The 20,099-nt window shown below is 46.5% G+C and overlaps 6 protein-coding genes across 6 annotated transcripts; 4 read left to right on the top strand and 2 right to left on the bottom strand.

Moving 5' to 3' along the window:
* Positions 1-4,359: 4,359 nt before the first annotated feature.
* Positions 4,360-6,360, top strand: CLUP02_04447 (uncharacterized protein; the record flags this gene model as incomplete). Its single annotated transcript, XM_049283459.1, has 5 exons — positions 4,360-4,377; positions 4,443-4,461; positions 4,788-4,982; positions 5,051-5,957; positions 6,042-6,360. 5 exons carry the CDS (start codon positions 4,360-4,362, stop codon positions 6,358-6,360), a joined length of 1,458 nt encoding a protein of 485 aa, XP_049140602.1.
* Positions 6,361-8,533: 2,173 nt separating this feature from the next.
* Positions 8,534-10,278, bottom strand: CLUP02_04448 (uncharacterized protein; the record flags this gene model as incomplete). Its single annotated transcript, XM_049283460.1, has 2 exons — positions 8,534-9,862; positions 10,006-10,278. The coding sequence occupies 2 exons, from the start codon at positions 10,276-10,278 to the stop codon at positions 8,534-8,536; spliced, it is 1,602 nt and encodes a 533-aa protein (XP_049140603.1).
* Positions 10,279-11,805: 1,527 nt separating this feature from the next.
* On the top strand, positions 11,806-14,107 carry CLUP02_04449 (uncharacterized protein; the record flags this gene model as incomplete). Its single annotated transcript, XM_049283461.1, has 12 exons — positions 11,806-11,838; positions 11,903-11,946; positions 12,037-12,409; positions 12,462-12,499; positions 12,567-12,738; positions 12,818-12,943; positions 12,988-13,418; positions 13,519-13,624; positions 13,718-13,755; positions 13,825-13,868; positions 13,933-13,985; positions 14,063-14,107. The coding sequence occupies 12 exons, from the start codon at positions 11,806-11,808 to the stop codon at positions 14,105-14,107; spliced, it is 1,503 nt and encodes a 500-aa protein (XP_049140604.1).
* Positions 14,108-14,140: 33 nt separating this feature from the next.
* On the bottom strand, positions 14,141-14,574 carry CLUP02_04450 (uncharacterized protein; the record flags this gene model as incomplete). The annotated part of the gene is made up of 2 exons (XM_049283462.1): positions 14,141-14,464; positions 14,521-14,574. 2 exons carry the CDS (start codon positions 14,572-14,574, stop codon positions 14,141-14,143), a joined length of 378 nt encoding a protein of 125 aa, XP_049140605.1.
* An 819-nt stretch (positions 14,575-15,393) lies between these two features.
* On the top strand, positions 15,394-15,580 carry CLUP02_04451 (uncharacterized protein; the record flags this gene model as incomplete). The annotated part of the gene is made up of 2 exons (XM_049283463.1): positions 15,394-15,486; positions 15,548-15,580. The coding sequence occupies 2 exons, from the start codon at positions 15,394-15,396 to the stop codon at positions 15,578-15,580; spliced, it is 126 nt and encodes a 41-aa protein (XP_049140606.1).
* A 40-nt stretch (positions 15,581-15,620) lies between these two features.
* Positions 15,621-16,746, top strand: CLUP02_04452 (uncharacterized protein; the record flags this gene model as incomplete). Its single annotated transcript, XM_049283464.1, has 3 exons — positions 15,621-15,871; positions 15,922-16,621; positions 16,681-16,746. The coding sequence occupies 3 exons, from the start codon at positions 15,621-15,623 to the stop codon at positions 16,744-16,746; spliced, it is 1,017 nt and encodes a 338-aa protein (XP_049140607.1).
* Between the last annotated feature and the right edge of the window lie 3,353 nt (positions 16,747-20,099).

The following is a 20,099-nucleotide window of genomic DNA, read 5'->3' on the forward strand; positions in this document are numbered from 1 at the left end:
TTAAGTTAGTATTATTAATAGATCTTTATAAGCTTCTCGAGGGCTACGATCTTCATATTATTATTTAATTATTAGAGTAGTTTTAGAAAACGAAGAACTAAAGGGTAACTAAAGCGCCGATATAAGCGGTATAGTTTACTTTTTATTAAGTATTTAATAATAGCTTTCTCGTTATTAAGGAGTAGAAGCTAAGGGTATCCTTATTTACGAATAATAAGTACTATAATATTTCTTTTAACTAGTAGGTTATTAATATTATTAAAGTATATTCCTAGCTTATTTATATTCCTTAGGTAGTATAAAAAAGGAGTATTAGTTAATAAGACGTAAAAAGTAATATTACTAAATAGGGTATTAATAATTATAGATTTTAATAATCTTATAAGTTCGTTATTACCGAATTAAATACTTATTTCATTAGCTCTAGAAGTATTAAGAGTTATTTTAAGTCGTTATTATTATAATATAAAGAGTTAAGGATAGCCCGTAATTAAAAATTCTATAGTACTAATATTAAGTATAATATTTTAAAAGTCCTTTAATAAGTACTTCTTATTTAATAAGAAGGAGGTCGTTAGTTCTATAAGTTTAGTTAATTTATTAATAGAGGTAATATTAGTAAGGCTATACTTTATTACTTAAGTAGCGAGGATGTTTATAAGGGTTTTATTATTAGTAATAGTCGTGAGGTATATTATTAAAATCTAGACTTTATCCTCGTAGTTATTTTTATAATTATAGTTAAGGTTATTAAAGTATTAGATTATAGTATTATTATTATTATCGTTATTAATAGGGGCGGTTTTTTTATAAAAAGTAAGGAACTATAAGTATAAGCTCGGTATAGATCTCTTATTCTTTTTTTTACTATTTTTATACTTTTAGTATACCTATTATTACTCTTTTTCTAAGTACTTAGTTAATTAATAGCCGGTTTTATAATAAATAAAGTACTTTTTATTAGTAGTGCCGCGGCTACGTTAATTCTACTTATTAAATTAGGTCTTTTTACTAAAGCTACTATAAGTGCGGTCGGTTTAGTAAGTAGCGGGGACCTCTTTATTATAAGTACTATTTTAAAAATATTACTACTATTTACTACGGTTATACTCTCTTTTTATAATATTAATTAAAGTACTAAGTTAGTAATAGATATTAATAAATATAGGTACTAAGTTAAGTATAATAAGTTTATATTTTAGTATATTATTTACGTAGTAGAGGAGTTAGTTATTTATATTAAAGATAGATTCTTAGGTAGCTAGTACCTTATAGAGGATTATAATATAGTTAATTAGCGCTTATAGGATTTATTAGTTTAATTTATTTAGATTTTATAAGTTATAGAGTACTAGTAGAGGTTATAGAGCTTAGCAAGGTAGTTTTAATAACTCGTAAGTAGTTCGAAGTACTCTTAGGTTTTCTAATATATTATATTAAAACTAAGCGGGTTAGAGGTATTATTAAGTTAGTTAAAGTAGAAGGTTAATGCCCTTCTCTTAAGTATATTTAAGAAAGTATTAAAATAGTAACGTTTCCTAATTCCTACTTATTAATATAGTATTTTGAAGATCCGGAGCTTTTTATTAAAAATATTATACTTTTTATTATTATACTTATTTTTATTATTATAGAGCTTAATAAAGTTAATTAATTAGTAAGTATTAGGTATAATATTATTTTTAGTTTTTATATCGAAGTGTAATGTTTAATAGAATAGATTTTGCTATTAGGTAATAGTGATTTTATTTTTTAGTTCTTTTTCTTTTTTTTTAGAGAGGCGGTAGGTTAGTTAGTTAGTAGCGAGGCTAAGGTCGTAGTTTTAATTACTTTAATTAAATTAGCTAGGTTTACGTAGACTCCTTTATTATCTCTCTAGCTTATTAAATAAAATCGTTAGTATTTATTAATTATAAGAGTAATAAGTAAAGGAAATAAGGATCGTAGTATAATATATTAAAGTATTTAATATAGCTATAGTAGGCTACGATCTCTTTAGAGGTCTAAGTAAGGAAGTACTAAGTATTAAAAGTATTAGCGATTTTGTTTACTATTTAATTACGATTTTTAATTATTAAGTTAATATTATTATTTATAAAGAAGTTTTTTAGCTTTTTAAGAATCGTACTTTTTATTCTTAAAAAGTCCCCTACTTCTTACTTTTAAAAGTCGGTTTTAAAATCTTTTTATAGCTTTTTACTTATTAAGCTATTTCGATAGTAGGATCTTATTATATAGAGGATAAAAGTATTAAGTTTTTTATTATTTATAAGGGTAAGTATAATATTAAATAAGCCTTATTAAGTTAGGTTAACGTAGTTTTATTAATAAGTTAGAATTAGGTATAGTTCTATAATTTAAGAGTATAAATAAGTCTAAGGTAATATTAACTAGTCGTTAGCCCCTTTTTATTTATTATTAGGGCTAGTAGTTATTATAGTATATTTAGTAAGGTGAGGTATATAGTAGAAAATAATTATAAGAGGTAATTATTATATTTTAATTATAGTATAACGTTAAGTAGGTTTAAATAAGTAGTAGGTTAGTTATAGCGATCGTTTTAATAGCGGTGAGCGGGCTATTATTATTAATTAGAAAATTCTATTCTTTTAACGAGGTATATAAATAGAAGGTTACTAAAGTTAGTAAAAGGTTATAAAAAGAATAAAAAGAAAAGAAAGGCCTTTTGTAACCGTACTTCTAATAGTAACTAGGGGATTCTATTAGCTACTAATTAGAGATTTCTTTAAGTACTTTTTATATTTCGTTTTACTAGTCTAGTCTCGGAGTATCCGTTAGATTAGAAAGAGGTAGATTTGCTAGTAATATAAAACAGATCCCTATTATTATTACTATTAAGATTTCTTTTTTTTTTTAATATCTCGGAATACTTTGCTATTTATAAAGAATATTTTATTATTAACGTATTTATAATTTTAAAAGTCTTATTATTATTAAGCACTAGTACTTTAGTAATTATTAAATTAATCTCTTAGTAGTTAATCTCTTTTTATTTATTATTAATTTAAAATAGCGTTTAGCTATAATATATTTAAAATAGATTCCTTTACGAGCGGCTTAATTAAAGGGAAGTTAATAGTTATAATAAGGTTAGTAAAAATAATATTAATAATAGAGGCGAGGTTAATAATAATAGTAAAGTAGTTAATTTTTTTATAATAGTAGCCTTAATAAAAGGGATTATATAGAATAGAGTACGCTCTTAACGGCCTATAATTAGTTAATTAGTTATTAGTTAGTAATAATAAAGGAGAATTAAGGTAATATAAACTAGGCTATTTATTATTAATTAGATAAACGGAACTAAGTTAATAAGTTAAAATAGTTAGCGAGGTAGGTCGAGGCTATCTTTTTTATAATTATATCCTTATTAACTTATAATAGAAATATATATATAATTTAATTATTAATTAGTATTAGTATATACGTAAGTAGGTTAGACCTTTTAGTTATAATTAGGTTAATAAGTTAGTATAGGTCTATTGCGTGTGTATAGAAGGGGAAGATCGTGGGCAGGGCCCGCGATCCCTCTGTGGGTATAAGTAGGTGGAAGGGTCCGTTTGCACGGGCCCAGACTGCCTACCTACCACCCCTACCTAACTACCTAATAGGGCCCTTTTCTGCCTCGTAATCCAATACAAAGCTTTGGGAGAGATGCTGAGAGGAATACAATCGAGATGAACGACCGCCAACCGGGCTGTCGGGCAGCAGACAATAGAGGCTGTAAGAGCGGGAAATCGCACCCATCAAGGACGCGACTCCACTAATATCTGCGAGTCATAGTAAATGGGCAGTTTAAAGCGATTGAAGATCAAAAGCCGACTCTACGGGGACACCTATCGGAAGGTGACTCAAGCTGTTGAGGAGAGACAGAGTCAATCCCGGATATCGGTCTTCGAGTAGCACCGATCTTCGTCATCCATTTATCCTTACGCGATGATGCGTTCCATGAAATAGCATAGTTCTCGACGTCAATACTAAGGGGCTACTATGATTCTAAGAAGGCGCATATCGTGGAGAATACGATATACGCACATTCCTACCTGACTGAGGTGGTAAACCCCGAGGGCGCACCATTTGAATGGGTTAACTTTCCTAACTTGACAAAACGACCGGGAATTAGTCCTAAGTTTAGGGCTTCTGTATGACGCCCCTGCCGACATCCGCTCCTGGAGCCTGACCCCTAAGAATTAGGTGTTCGTCTAGTGTAACGACTAGGAGTCGTACGATCTACCGCCGGTGAATCGCGAGCTGACTCAGCGGCCCTGTATAACGACGAAACGCGAGCATACGTCTACTACGAAATCAAAAGACTAGTCGGCAATCCATACGAAAACTATGGAGAGTTTTGAATCGGTCACGGAAGGACAACAGCCCCGAATACCGACTTGATCTCTAATCCAATTACTCGCACACTACAGCTGATTGGGCCAGTAGCGAGTAAGTAGCCTTACTTCCAGCTCTACAGACGCGGCATAATTCAGACTACGTGGGGTTAGATGTAACACGATCTTATCGAGGGGCTAGGTTAAATCTGTTTCTTCCTATTCTTTACCATCGACATGCGGCCTAATTGAAATTTCGTTAATGTCCGAAACTTCATGTCTCAAGGCGCGGACTTTTCGACCGCCGTTCTGCTAAGACAGGGTGATGATTCAATCACCTCAAGATGAACTACTTTTAGCATGAACAGAGACTGCTCCTTCATCTCTGCATCAACGCACAGTTCTCTGGTTCTTTCAACTCGATTGAAGTTACTTGCATAGCACCTATTGGCCGCGAAAACCTGGTTCATCCGACAAAAAGAGCATTTCCTAACATCATGGAACGTCTTTCTGATACAGGCATCTCGATTTTGGTTGTCGGCGCCGGAATCGCTGGTCTGGCTTTCGCCATCGAGTCTCATCGCCAAGGACATAGCGTCAAGGTTCTAGAGAAGCGCATAGACCCGGGAGACTATGGTAAGCATTACCTATTCGCTCACTTTCCAGAGACAATATTCTAACCAAACACCTACTTTGATCCGCAGGTGAAATCTTCTTCATCCAGTCTCCCGGACTGCACACACCCTCGAAATGGCCCGGATTCATGGAGAGGCTAAACAAGAGCGCCATCTCGGCCGAATTCCAATTCTTCAAATTCAGTGGCGAGAAGTTGTTCGGAACCAGGCTCGGAAACCCCCATCTCCCCACGATCTCCGTCAGCCGACGCGAGTTTTACCTCCTCCTCCTGACTTACGCCACCGAACTTGGCATCCCCGTCGAAACAGGCAAAGAGGTTGAGGATTTCTTCGAGACCAAGGAGCTCGGTGGCGTGGTCCTCGCCGACGGGAGCAAACTTACCGCCGACATCGTCGTGGCAGCAGACGGCGTAGGATCCAAGTCCTGGGGCATCGTGACCGGCACCCAGGAGAAGCCCATCAGCTCCGGCTTTGCCCTGTACAGAGCTAGCTACCGAGCCGAAAAGGCGCTCAAAGTACCTGCTATTGCAGAGTTCTTCAAGGACAAGCGGGAGTGGACGTCCCTCCACATTGGTCCCGGCGCACACTTCTTCACCGGCTTGTCGCCGACCGAGTTCTGCTGGGGCCTGACGCACAGAGACGAAGACGCTGCCGTAGAAGACTGGAACCGTATCGCCGACTCGACTGGCGCGTTCAAGTACGTCGAGGGATGGGCGCCCATCGTGCACGAGGTCATCAAGTCGACACCCAATAACCAGGCTACCGACTGGAAGCTGCGTTTCCGTGATCCCCAGCCGAAGTGGGTGTCGGACGGAGGGCGAGTGGTGCAATGCGGCGACTCGGCGCACTCGTTCCTGCCTTCTTCTGGGTTCGGCGCTACTACTGCTCTGGAAGATGCCTTTTCTCTTGCTGCTTGTCTCAAGATGAGCGGCAAGGTGTCTGCTGCTTTGGCAACCAAGGTGCACAACAAACTCCGGTAAGCTGTCTTCTTCCTCACGCCATACATCAATAACCTTGGTATATGTGGTCATTTTACTGATCATGAGACGGCTGTATCTAGTTTCGAGAGAACCGCTTGCGCCCAGAAGATTGGTTTCAAGTCCAGAGAGGCCTTCCATCACACCAACTGGGATGAAGCTGCGAAGAACCCCCGCAGCATCGCGAAGTTTACAGGATCGTGGCTGTTGAAGCATGATCCCGAACAATACGCGTATGACAACTACGAAGCTTGCGCAGCGCATCTACTCCATGGGAAGGAGTTCAAGAATACCAACACAGTGCCCGGGTTTCCCTTCAAGCTATGGACGGTTCAGGAGTTGCTGCACAAATCTGACATGGGGGAGTCGATTGACGATGATGAGGGAGACTGGTACTCTTGAATCGGGGTTAGAACTGTAGCATCGAGGCGCTCCATTGTTGTAGATGAATCGTAACTCTAGTAGATTCAGCAAGTGGCCGTTCGGATCACTATCTGTCCTGATTATACATGTTAGCTTTAGTATCTCTGATGCTGCATGTTACACCTAGTCGGCATTCTGTCTCCGCCCAGAGGGAGTTCTGTTGTGAATCCAGGGTAGTGTATTCTTTCAATGACCTTAGATAGCTTTGTATTGAGTTCCGCTATTTTAATACAGTATTTCCGGTCTTCAAGGGCCAGTAAGTACCGAAGGACAACATTCGATCGCTAAATATTAGATAGATGGTGGTCTGGTCCTGATGATCCTAAGACCACAGTACCTACCTAGAAAGGCAGCTCCGTATTCGGTATAAGAAAATGCGCATTCCCTATTCGGGCTCACTCTACTCCGTACATCTAAATCGAAAAATACGTCCCAAAAAAGTCACAGAAAATAGGTACCCTGCATCGTGTATCAGATCCTCAAAAACCAGGCGATCAACACCGAGCACACCACCACAAAACCCTTTCTTCACCGCCAGAATGTGTCACCACTTGGCTCGGAAGCTTCGCCTTTCCCACGCCGCAATGACTCCCTACGGGAACGGAACGAAGGACACAAGTCAAAAACCAATCTTTAGTCTCTGGTTGGTGGACAGGTGAATGACCCCACTCCCCTACCAAGCCCGTAGGAACAGAGATGGTGGCACGGAGTACGTAGGTGGGGTAATTGGCAGGGAGGCGAAATGGCCTCAGTCTCCGAAAGTGCAACTTATTCAACTTTGTGACGGGTTTCGCGAGATTCTGCTCATCATAGACGACTTCATATCCCATAGAAGCATGGAAAGCGAAGCAAGAGACAAAGAGCAGCGATCTGGTCATAAACAAGTGTAAACACATGATTAACCCCGCCATCGGCCACTACCCCGCCGGCAGACACTTGACCGAAATACACCGACATCGGCGCCCTCGGTGACAAGGTGTGCAAATGTCACTCGGTGACTCGTTCCCACACCAAAACACCCCAGCGACCCGTCCCGCCGTCTCCAAGAACCCCCCCCAGCCAACAGGGATGACCCGTGGACTCCTGCTTCTTCCCCCGAAAGCCCGCGCCGACCGGGCGGGACTGCCTGGCGTTGCCTGTTCTAGTCCCCGCAAGCGCGACCGTAATCCGGAGGGTCTTCCTGTCATTCTTCTTCCACAAGGGATCCGTTGGTCTTGGCGATGTTGTACATCTGCTTGAGAAGCTGTCAAACGAGGCGTGACTGCAATCGCGTCCTCTCGGTCCAGGCAGAAATTACCCCGCGGTGCGAAGATTTGCGCGACGTCCCACCCCGCTGTGAGAAGGAAAGGAAGAGTCCTTGCGGTGACACCCCAGTTTCCAGAGTTCCGTACTGGCAATGCGCATATTCGCATTGCGCGGCAAGCATCATGCAACCAAAAAAATGTCCACCTCAAATTTGGGGAATCCATTGTAAATGCAGAGCCCACTAGCGATCTATCAGTCCCTTCCGCGTGTAAGTGGGTGGGTGTCTTGACTCAGGCCATCGCAACCTCCCGCCACAGACACCCATCCACCTCTTCTCATCGTCCATGCAGGTCTCCAACAACAATATTTTGGGGTGAACGAACAGGAAAACGCCACGGATAAGGGTAGCTTGCAGATGTCTCGTCTCGTAATCTCTCTCCGAAAAGGGTGGGATGGGAGGAAAGCAAAACACGGCAGTGTCGCCGCCTACTCAATGTTGCCGAGTCCTCCAAGATCCGAGGAGGGACCAGGGCAGGAGTGAGACATGCAGGCGCATGCGATCACAAGGCCGCGACGGCGAATGTCCATCACGAGAAAATGTACCGCAAAGATACTGCATCGCCAAAAAAAATCACAGCCGGTAAGAAAGGAGCAGAGATATGAATCATAACTGTGTTTTACTGATTCAATAACTATCTAATGGTTGTCCTAATGTGTCCTGTTGTGGTGGTATCTTCCCATCGCTCTCCCGGCGATCCCTCCCCCCGTGGTATATGTACATGCATGTAAATCAAGAAACGCTGGCTATCTATACAATTCCAAGAAAACGATCAAGCGCAGAGCTCGCATATCGATAATGGATAAACAAACAACATGAAGCAGGAAATCCATTCATCCTAGCAGTCGTTTACTCCCATCGCCAGAGACCATCGTCGTAGAGAACGCGGTGCCTCCGTGTACCCGGCCCCACGGTAGCCCGGCGGTGGGGTGTCATCCGCTCCATGAGTCGGCGGCGCTGGGCTTCTTCCTCATCCTCAGCTCTTGCCGTGAGATGGTCGACAACTTCCATACGGCGAAGAGCATCTGCCAACAAGTCCTCTTGGTATCTGGAACCGTAGCCAGTAGAGGTGCGGTTCAAAGGAGCGGGAGGGACGGGTACGGCGGTGCGGCTGGCAATTTTGGCGTTTTGCTCAGCGATGCGTAGTTGCTTCTTAACTTGGCGATCCTCCTCCGGGCGTTTGCGCTCTTCACGCTCCTTGTGATCTCGGTGACGGCGGCGGCGCTCCTCCTCGTCGGCGCTGTGGTAGCTGTGGCGCGATTCAGAAGAGTGGTGGCGGCGGTGCTTGTTGTCGATAACCTCAATCTCGACCTTGGACCGCGGGCGCTCATCGACGATGACAGGGCGAAGAGAGTCGCGGCGGACGTGGCTGTAGCGGAACTGAGGGTTCTCGCCGCCTGCAATGGGTGAAGGCGGCGCGGTGTAAGGTGAAGCGAATTGCTTTGGTGGTGTGCGCGGGGTGGGTGGAGAGTCGACAATCACGATGCGCTCGTTACGTGACCGGTGCTTGCGGTTGAGGTCCAATATCCTTTGGCCGTTCACGTATACTCCGGATTGGCGGTGCTTTCTCTCGCTAGAAGAAGATTCGCGACGAGCGCGGCCTCCTTCATTGCCCGAGGAAGTTCCGCGTGGTGAGCTCATGGGAGGAGAGGGCGGCATCTGCTGAGGAAATGGGTATGCTGGTCCGACAGGAGCATACATGGGCACTGGTGAGGGGTAGCCGACTTGACGCGGCGGGTGGTTGTAGATGACAGGGTTGGCGCAAAGGAGGCCGTTGCGGGAAGCAGAGCAAAAGGTGGGTTGCTGTTCCTCAGCCCTCCGGCCGTCGGGGTAGACGTAGGTGTAAACGTCGGTGGTGCACATTGTGTCTTGTGTAAACGTATGAGGGCGCAGCGTGCGCGGGGTTGGTGGTGAGGGTTGAACTACCTGCGTAACGAATGGAACTCGTCTCGCGGGTGTGGTCGATTGGGTAGAGGAAAGAGTCCTCGAGAGTGTTGGTGGACGTTGATATTCTCGATTGGAGTTGGCAGGACGACGAGATCTGTACTTATAGACAATGGTGTTGTCGATATAGTGAGCTTCAGGGTGGTGATAGGAAGACAACGTGTCGGTGTTGTTGGGGTGAAGTTGAAGTGGTATGTTGGAGCTTGTAGTGAATCGAATCTGTGGTGTGTCTGACTGTTGGTGGTGTGAGTTGGTGATCTTTCAGGAGAAGATGCAAGCGAGGATGAGAGACTATATACCAGCTTGGGAAGGATTCAAGAAGTCAGGTGTTGAAGACTCTCAAAAAGGTTCTGCCTAAGTATAGAGAATGGATCGACTAGGTATGATAGATTGGGGTAGCGTCTGTCGTCTAAGTGCGGGAAGCGTTTGGCAAAGTGTAAATAGTCCAAGTGGAGATGTTGAGCAGCGTGGGAACAAGTTGTCTCGAAGAGATTCCGCGTCTGAATTATATCGTCTGAGACGAAGAAGCGCGTTCTAATGGTGGTGGCATGGCAGACCAGGGGCAGCAAGTCGCTAGTACCCAGCGTCAGCCGCAAGAGACGGCGGAGGACCCAGGTATCGTGGGCCAAAGGTGCTGCAGGCCGTGGCATTGTGGAGATTTGAGGCCTTGTGAGGGTGGATTGCGCCTGGCCCATGCCCCCTCCCCTGTCAGACTGCTGCCTTCACACACATCGCTAGAGGCCGATGAGTCTTTGCTCTTGGCCGCTAGGCCTCTTTCGTGCTCGGTGCTCGCAGGGGTGTTTCTCTTTCTTGGGAGGGGAGGGTCGTTGGAGTCCTCGGCCTAGGATGGTTCCCCTCGCTGAACGTTTCCGAAAGAGCTCAAGTTTCCCTTCTGTCTCTTGCCCGCATTGCTCCGCTGGGGAAATACCTCTGGAAATATCGCACAGCCTCTTTTGGGGGAGGCCTACTGGTAATACTAGAGGCGGTGCACGGGAGGTGACTTTTGGGACGTTGCCAGGGTGGGCCACCATAAGCCGTCAAAATGAGGGCGCTGGAGGGAGCCAAGGAAGTTCGACAGTCGTGACAGGCTTGAGGGCGCACAAGTGGCGCTTTCTTGTGTTCTTCTGATGTGTCTGAGAGTAGTCCTCAATTCCCAGCTATGCGGCCTTGCGCATGAGGGTGTGGTTGAGTGCTGTGGATGCGGCTCGTGTAAATTGCGCCGCGATGTTGATTCCGTGTAGTGGTATCTGGCTCACCGTAGGATGGAGAGGGAACCGACTGGCTGGTGGTCAGCGTCTCTATTTTTTTTCGTCTGGGTAGAGGTTGTGGATGGTCGCCGTGGAGGTCTGGCGTTGTCGCAGCCTCGTGTAGAAGATGACGAATCCGGACTTTTGAGTGGGAAAGCCGCGGAACAATACTCTGGGCGATATGATGCTATTTTGGCTCCCAACTCGGTACCATTCCTCATGCCACCACTTAAGTGCCAAAGTGTTTTCCCCCGGTTCTTCATCTATTCGACGCGGGGAGAGGCACCTTGCGCGCGCCGTTGGGGAAAGCCAGGGTGACATGGACAGCGGCAATCGAAACATTTCGACTGCAGCTTTGGCCCGTGTTGGCCAGGCCCGACCTGAAGATGTTGATTATCGAGAAATCAACATCGTTTCCGAATAAGCGACAGCCGCCGTGGTGCTCGAGTCGCAACGATCTTCTTTGTTCACTCTGTTCAGAATCGGTGATGCATTAGCCAATCATCCCAATTAAACTTGGCGAATGACACCTGAGTCACTTCGGCCTCGCAAGGTTTTCATGCAAGCTCTTTGTTCGTCTTCTTGCGCGACGCTACAATGCGGTTTCTCTGAGTGGCCGGTAGGACCAGGTCCACTTAGTTGACTTGCAGACGGGCTGGTGTGCATGAGGCCACAATTGAAGCAGTCGATCATCGGACTCTGGAATCTGGCCAAGTGGCTGCGGGCCAATTCGATAAACTCCACCTCGCGGGAACTATCAACGATAGCTTTCGTTGTCGCCGTCGAAGGATCGTAGGCTGCAAGGGGAGCCACTGAGGGCTTGACAAGGTTGGTGACGATGCTCGTCCCATGGCGCGCACCGGTCCAGTACCAGGAAAGCGTCATGTTCGTCCCGCCAGTTCAGTCGGAATCTTGGCTGCGGAAAGAAGCATGCTGGCATGGTTTGGCAGTGTTAGTATGCGAGTGAGACGGCTGTGCTGGTCACTAACGGCACCAGATTTGTTCAAGGTGCACACAGCCACCACAGCCTGCTTCTCAGTCGGACCAACCGATGCAGCCAGGCCTTGTTTCGTGCAGGTGGATAGCAAAAGAAGCTTGACATTTCATCACTTCAAACAATGACGAGGGGAGCGGGGTGCGTTTCTCTGCAAGGTCTGCAAGTGCTCCGAGAGGCTCAATCGATTCCATCGCATCGAATCGTGTCGCAGTGCAGCGCATTACATCGTGGCAGCAGCAATTGGAGTTGGAGTTGACATTGAGGGGGAGAGGAATTGGATGGAAGCTGCTAGGAGGTGAAAGCTCCGACCACCTGTTTTTTCCCCGGGCCGTCGCACAAACTCTTGGAGACAACGATACGTACCTCATCATGTCCACACCGCTCCCTTCCAGTTTTCACCTTCCGAATCCAACCGCCGCCACCAGGCACCAGTCGCATTCTGCCTTAGGTAAGAACAAAATTCCCCAGATTCCCTTGATGACTAATACGGGCTCGAGGTCACCCGATGCGGCTCACCTTAATGTAGACTTACCGAAGGTACGTATCTCAGTACCTTAAACGTCTGCCTGGACGGCCGTCATCTTGACAGAGCTCAGATTCCCACCTGTTTGTAGCCGTCTCTGCTGGGTCTTGACAGCCTGTTACAAGACGAATTGGTCGAGGTTCTAGGCTCATAGGACTTGTCCACAATCAGCTTCTCGTACATGGCAGGCTCATCACTCATTGGCTCGTGGCCCGCGTCACCTCAAGACACCCACCACACCAGACGCGTCAACGCATCCAGGCACTCTCAAGGACTACCTCCGATCCTTCGCCGGCTCGCTTCTTTGAATCCAGTCATTACAGTCATATTAAACTCGCCACCAGTTGCCTAGCGATAGACGCGGTAAAAATTGCGTATCCGGAGGTCGACTACTTCCACTTCCACCTGAGCTGAATCAACAGGATCTGAATCGATGTTGCGATGCATCGTGCCTCCTCACACGACCTGATTATCTCACCCCCGGATCTCCGAGAAATAGGTGGCCGGAGGGCTCTCGACCAGCTGACCGCGAGAATTCCCGCAAGGCTGTAGGATCTGCTTCCCTGAACCCCCTCACGTCTTTCTTGCACAGTGCCTGGCACACACAGCCAAATATCGCAACCACCAGATTAGCTTCTCAGCCCCCATTTGGGGGCCGTTTCGATGTAGCCCATCGGAGGCCGCTCGGAGAGACTGGAATTCGCTGGAAAATATCTTCTTGACCCCGTGTTCTGAACATCCTTCTCTCATTCCAGTATCAAGAAATCGAACCGCTTGTGTCACCCACAATACACATAGCCGCGCGGAAGGGTCGCTACATCATCATCAAATAATTGGTGGCGTTCAACCAACCCTCCCCAGCCTTACGAGGCAGATTTACTACTCCGAAACGGACTTACCCATCACTAATATCATTCGCCAGACTCAAACACCCACATTTAAGGCTGCTGCGAGTCAGGCCGGGTCTTCCGGGGCAAAGTACACGCACAAACTTGCGAAATGCTCGGCGTTCTTGGCTCGTGCGTTCTGCTAGGAACATGGTCTCTGATTGATCCGTTTCAAGACAGGGAACCCAGACTATTCTCGTCCCGATTGTGTTATGCAGATGAACTGACTTCCCCAGAATGCTTCTGGAAGGCTGTCTACTGAAGACTCATCCTCGTCACAGCGTCGTACGAACTATTGACAGTCAAGCGGCTTGTGATGGGTTACGCCATGCCATCAATGCCGTGACACGCAACACGACAAAGCTTGCGCGCTTACCCGCATTATCAGTACTACATCTCATTTAACCTAAGCTCGAAAATGCCTCGCTCTCGCAGTTCTGGGTCATTGACATTACCGAGATACCGAAGTTTGCGTAGCTCTTCACGCTGCGGCGTCCGTTCTAGGTCCTTCTATGCCCGCGAGCTACTGTAGACTCTGCCAGGTACTGCATAGCCTTGCCGTGGTGCTTCGGAGGTGCCTACTGGCGTGAGAATAGCGGAGTGGAGGCTTCTTGTGGGTTTCCAAAGTATGAACCTGACGAACTTTCTAGCCTTCGATCATGCGAAGTGGAAGAACGCCATGCCGAACGGCGCTTCGTGCCTCGTCACTTATCCATGTATTAATACCACCCCGCGAGAAAGATTGTCTCTTGCCTGACCCATGCTTTTCACTTCGTACAGAATTTGATGCTTGTATTACCTCTGCCTCCCAAACTGCCTACGTGAGCTACATCCCCACCAAACAACCCAGCCATACGCCTATGCCTTGGCTTTCCCTGTGATAGACTGTCTTGGAGCGAGGTTGAAAGTGCCATCGGCTCTCTTCACCCGAGGGTTCGTTTTCGTCGGCGTCAGCTCGTCACGCTTCTCTTGGACTGCTTCTTCGGCGCGTTTCTCCTTGAAGGGGCCTGCATCATCATCATCCGAGTCCATTCTGGCTTGCTTCGTTTGTGTCTGTCGTGGAACCAGATTGAAAGTTCCGTCTGCTCTCTTCACTCGAGGGTTTGTCTTGGTTGCCTCCAGTCCCTTCTTGCCCACAATTTCATCGCGTTCAACGAGTGGCATCCCCGCATTGGGGAGCGACTTGAATAAGAGTTAGTCAGGCAGTTTTGGTGGAGCAGACTGGAAGCACAACTCACGGCTACTACAGCGCCTGCGCTAGCAAGAATAAGAAGAGTCGATGTGAACTTCATGATGATGATTGGAGTGAGTGGTTTCTTGCTAGGAGCAGCTACTAGAAGTTCGATGTCGAATCGAGTGGATTGTGAGTGGACAATTGCCAAATGGACCAAACAATTTAAGGCCTAGCTGGTTGGGTCCCGGGTAGGGTGATGGCTAAATACAACAAAACCACGAGGGTTGACTCTTGGCGCCTACCCCGAGTGGTCTATGCAGAGAGACGATGCGCAAGTTGTTTGTAGAAAGCCTCACTCTTGTGCCAAAGCGCCGTATCGCTGAAACGGTATTGGTGGGAGGAACGCGTACGGCACCGTGCATTGTAGGCCATCTTGGCTACGACTGGGTCAATAGTCGTGGAAACATACAGCGTAATGCCGGTAAATTCTTCGAAATAGCGTGAAGTTTAATGGCAATTGTCGCCGGAGGCTTTCCAAGCTATTGGGAGGCGGAATTTTGACGTTATGCTGTGTGGCTGAGACTTCAATCCTGACGGCAAATCCATTCATTCGGCATAACATGGAAAAGGGGCATGGCATGCAATGAATGTCTCAAGCGTAACTGACTCAATTACATCAACCCACTTGGACGATCTCCCGAACACTGGACTCTCCGCCTTGAACTCAAAGTGTCAGCATTTAGCCGGACTGCGTCCTGGTGCATCTTGAAAATCGAGCCAACGAAATGCTCTCGTTGAACACGGATGAACCGAGGCGTAGTCTGATGTTTTGTCGCCGTCAGAAGACTGACTCGTGGCGGGCATTTTTGGTGAGATTTCGTAGAAACGAGGCCACTACGGATCGACGACGGTTTCAGGTACGCTGTTTCAGTAAAGAATGAAGGTCAAAGTCTACTCCGATGATGTTGTCAAGATCAGATGGCTGTTCATGGGGCCAGATGGTCTTTCAGCCCGCGGTAATTCGGTGGCAGTGAGTGGCAATACTGCTTGGCCTTATCTCCTTGGACCTTGGTGATTGTTGTGCAATACAGGATTCAAGACCTGTGTTTGAGTTGACCCTGTAGAGCGATTACCATTGTAATATCGACACGGATACCACATACAATGGCGGCTCTGAAGCCCGTCAACCAGGGGATATGGTCTTTTCCAAGATTCCTTCCCTTCTTTATCCCGGTAGTTTCCCTTTACTTCCTGACGCCGATTCTGAACGAAACATGGTCATCCTGGGTACTATCTCGAAGCGATACTCACTTAAGCGAGCTTAGTCGGGCAGCATTGTCAGAAAAGTCATGGTTGAGTTCAGTCCAAAAGAGACATGAGTGGATGAGTGTGAACAAAGACTACGACTCGATACTGTCAGTAGAGTGTTTCCGGGTCGCAGTATCAATATCTGATTGTCAACTAGGTTTACAGCAAGAGATGAAAGTCTCCGCTTCTGGTATACCATCTGGGACCTGTTCCCAGCAACCTACACGTGTCCCTGGGATGTCCAACGAGTCGGCAAACTCGGCGATGGGGGGAAGTGGATATGCGGAATGAGTAAATACGAAAGGGCGAAACCTAAACCTAGAGTTTCAGAGAAACCTATTCGCATCTACAGCTTTGGTATTGGAGATGACTCCTCTTTCGAAGCGGAGATGCTCAACCGCTCCAGCGCTGCTGAGATGTACGGTTTCGACGACACAGTCGACGGTTGGGGCAAGGGACTGGAGGCGTTTTCAAACCGGACGCACTTTTTCAAGACGGCTGTCGCAGAGTACGACTACTACGATGAAAAGGAGAAGACAGAGTTTCTCTCAATCAAGAGCATCATGAAGAAACTGAGGCACGATTACGTGGACCTGATCAAGATGGATATCGAAGGGGATGAGTTTCCAACATTGGAGTCATTTTTGGGAGACTATGCGAAAGGTGGTGAGCTTGAGGGCAGGGAGGTTCCAGTTGGTCAGATGGTGATTGAGATTCATGTGCCGGAAAAGGGACCCAAGATCAGTCAGTTTGCGGAGTGGTGGGAAAGGATTGAGGAGGTTGGCTTCAGGCCTGTTTGGAGCGAGGCAAATCTCCTCGCTGTCACGGTGGGAGATGGAAAGCCGTGTTGTTTTGAGGTATGTCATGCCAGAACCTTTTGATAATCTTTTGCAGTTGACTAACCCTTCTTTAACAGTACACTTGGATAAATAAAAGAGACAGGAGAGGCGTCATCTGGGATAGAGGAAACGAAGCTCTATGATAGCATCTTGCAACAACATGATGTAATGGAACTCTAGGGTAATGTTTGAGAATCCGTAGCTCACATATCAACAAAACTACTGGCACTTTAGAAGTCTATTCAAATAGAGGTGGATTCGAAAGTACGATGACTCTCATTGCTTTCCGCCATTTACTAGAGCAACGCAGCTCTCTTGACTATTCGCTTTGCTCTTTTCTTTCGTCTCTTTCTCCTCATCCGTAGGCAAAGGAATCCAAGATGGGTCAAAAGACCTGAAGTATCGATTCATCGTTTCGTTAAGAGACTCGGGAAACGGGTATGCACGACTAATGGCGTTGAAAGAGGCAGGGGTGGAGGGAAGGGTCAGAGGGAGGTGAGGTCCCTTGCCTTCGACTTGTCGGGGTTGACTGGACGCAGTACATCGTCAGTATCTAAATCCAAGAAATTGAAATTGCTGTAGAGAATATTGGTTTCACCTTTCTTTCGAATTCGAATTCATTTTCAATTAGGGATTTGACCGAAGCGTAAGATTGTATCAAGGTTGATGTGACGGTATCGTGGCCCGGGAGTTCACTTCTGACCAACCTACTCTCGATATCGAATTGGGCTTTATGTCTCTCACTCGAAATAAATTGCTGTTTTAAACACCAGGGACTCTCGAAACGGTCCGCATTGTTGAAGAGGACTCAAAAGGACTCTTTCTCTTTGTCGGATGGGTGTTCCACGAGCAAATGTGAGTCCTCTTGAGTTAAGAGGACTCAGTCTTAGCGTCACGCTTCCCACTACCAAATATCATATGCATCTCGGAACTTGATTCATCCCCAGCGAAGATCTCGAGATCATTTGTAGTAAATCTAGCAGAACTATGTAAGTGCATGCACTAGCCATGTTTTCTTCGTTACATCGGTGTGTTGGCGACTCAGGATCTTGCAACTGGTTTCTCAAGAGAATGAGGGATTAAGATCAAGTGTCACTCAGCGACGAAGCAAATGCCTTGTCTGGAAACCAGGATCTCGGCGAAGCCTCTGATCGGCTCAACCCGCGCGCGTGTGCTGCGTTGGTGTGTCTAACAAGATCACCAACGACAGGGCAGTGTTGTGTCTGAGTGGTCCATACCCTCTTTCAGCTGGAATTTTGAGTCCTGTCTTCGGTGTGATATTCAGCCCGCATACTGTCTAATTGGTGGTAGATGGTCTTGGCATCTGCAAGCCACAGGACTCTTATTTGCCTGCAGATCCTGAGTCCGCCCAAACAACACAGTACTTAACTACCAACCTTTCCCCTCAGGCACAGTCTCTCGCTTCTTTCAAAGCCTGTCAAAATCTAGACACCTTTTTTTTATTCTGTAAAGTAGACTCTCTTGCTTTATAGGACACTTTTACCCCGTCACTCTTGCCTTGCAAAAGGCGCTACCCTCCTTGTTTACCATTTCTGCCCTCAGAGGCCGCCGTCCGTCAGAAAGACGGCGGCCTTTTGACGGGAACCGATCGATCCTCGAAGAGCTTGGTGTGGAATCCTTTCCCCCGAAACACTCGTCGACTTTAATTGTGACCCGCCACCGCCGACTGGCCTAGCGCCGGAGCAACACGCACAACATCCCAGATGCTCGGGGCAGTCAAGGGCCTGGGATATCACATGTATAAAATCACCCAGACCGCCAGACGTTTTCGATTCCCATGACAACGATCTCATTGGGTATATCGATGGCTGCCTAAGCGCAACTTTGCTCGACCATCTCGAGCGCGACGAATTTAGATTCGAGCAATTCTCGAACTTGACAACATCCTCGCTATTCGAGGAAAATAGCAACACGCCACTGCGTTTACCAACTTCGCCAATCGAAGGTACTGGACACAAACCCGACCCACTGCCGGGCCACTCAACTTCGCCATTCGAAGATAACAGACACAAACCTGTCAAATCATCGTGCAATTCACGAAAAAGATATACATGCCAACACAGCAGTTGCAGCTATTCCTGCGACCTGCCTAAAGATATGCGAAAGCACCGCCTCAAGCACAACAAGCCGACACAAAAAGAGCGCTACGCCTGCCCAAATGGCGGCTGCAAGAAGAGATTCCCCCGAAAGGATAATTGCCTCCGACACGCGCGGGAGTATTGCAAACATTCGTTCCCGTGAAACGGCCAGAACTGCCATCGATCTACGCAAGGCCATAAGCCTGTTGAAAAGGCATCTAGCATTTATACATTACTGGACGAACCTTGATAGTAATGTAGCATATGAGATCTGGTCGAGGAAGGGGGGGGGGGCAGTGGGGGTTAAACTAATGTACACCGACGACACAATATACCGAGCGTCACATCCCGAATCCTACAAACGAATATCATTCTCAATAACTAGTTGCGTTGTCCAATTCCAGTGTTCATCAGATGAGGCTGCAACTGCCTATGCAGCCTCATCTGATGATCACTGAAATCGGACAAGGTCGGTGGCCTAATTGAGAGTGTTATAGACTACAGGCGACATGGTTAAAGGACCACAACTATCTAAGAAAAGATGTAATTACTGGAGCAGTTTACGAGCCTAGATCTATCAAATACAATCGTCCATCGAACGGACCCGAATTGTTTGTAATTTTTGTTTTGAGAATTGAACGAGAACAGGAAACATTGTAATTTCTCTCGTACATGTGATCCAGAGAGATCTATAACCGCCTTGCCAATATCGAGCAGAGCCTGGACGAAATCTCGGTCCAGACTAGTGACAACTAGGTGATAGGACATAGCCGACGCCCTAATCCACCGGACGGCTTGGCTTCACATGTTGCTGCGCCAAAGGTCAGTACAGCCAATCAGTTTATAAATTTGTGACTGTCCGCAGTCATCGTTCAGATGCTCTAGCCACCGTCTTGACTGCTCTAAAGCGCCGCCGTAAGTCAAGAGGAAGAGAGGAAAGGCAGCGTAAGAAGTCTCCGAGGATCATCACAAGTACTCAAGACTAACCAGGGCTGTGGTTCTGTAGCCATACCAAAGTGCTTGAACGGAAGTTGGACGACATTATGTCGCTTCTGAATCGTGACCGTGAGCAATCAGCTCGAAACAGTCAGGCTTCACACGGCCACCCATCACCATCGATCAATCTCCATTGGACATCGCAACCTGATTCAGACGACTCTTATTCGCCATTAAATCCAGCCGCAACTCCGGTCGTGTTGCTTCAAGGAATATTTACAATCATCCCAGGGTATCGAGTCACCTTGCAAGAAGCCAACATGATTCTTCAACTGTACATGTCCGACATGGTTCCTCAATTTCCATTTGTTCCGTTACCCGTCTGCGATGCACAGAGACAAGCCGCTGCTTTTGAAGACTATCATTTTGACATGCAAGCCTCCTGAAGGCGAGCTAACCGA

This window comes from Colletotrichum lupini, chromosome 2 (genome assembly GCF_023278565.1).
Source record: "Colletotrichum lupini chromosome 2, complete sequence".
Lineage (NCBI taxonomy): Eukaryota > Fungi > Ascomycota > Sordariomycetes > Glomerellales > Glomerellaceae > Colletotrichum > Colletotrichum lupini.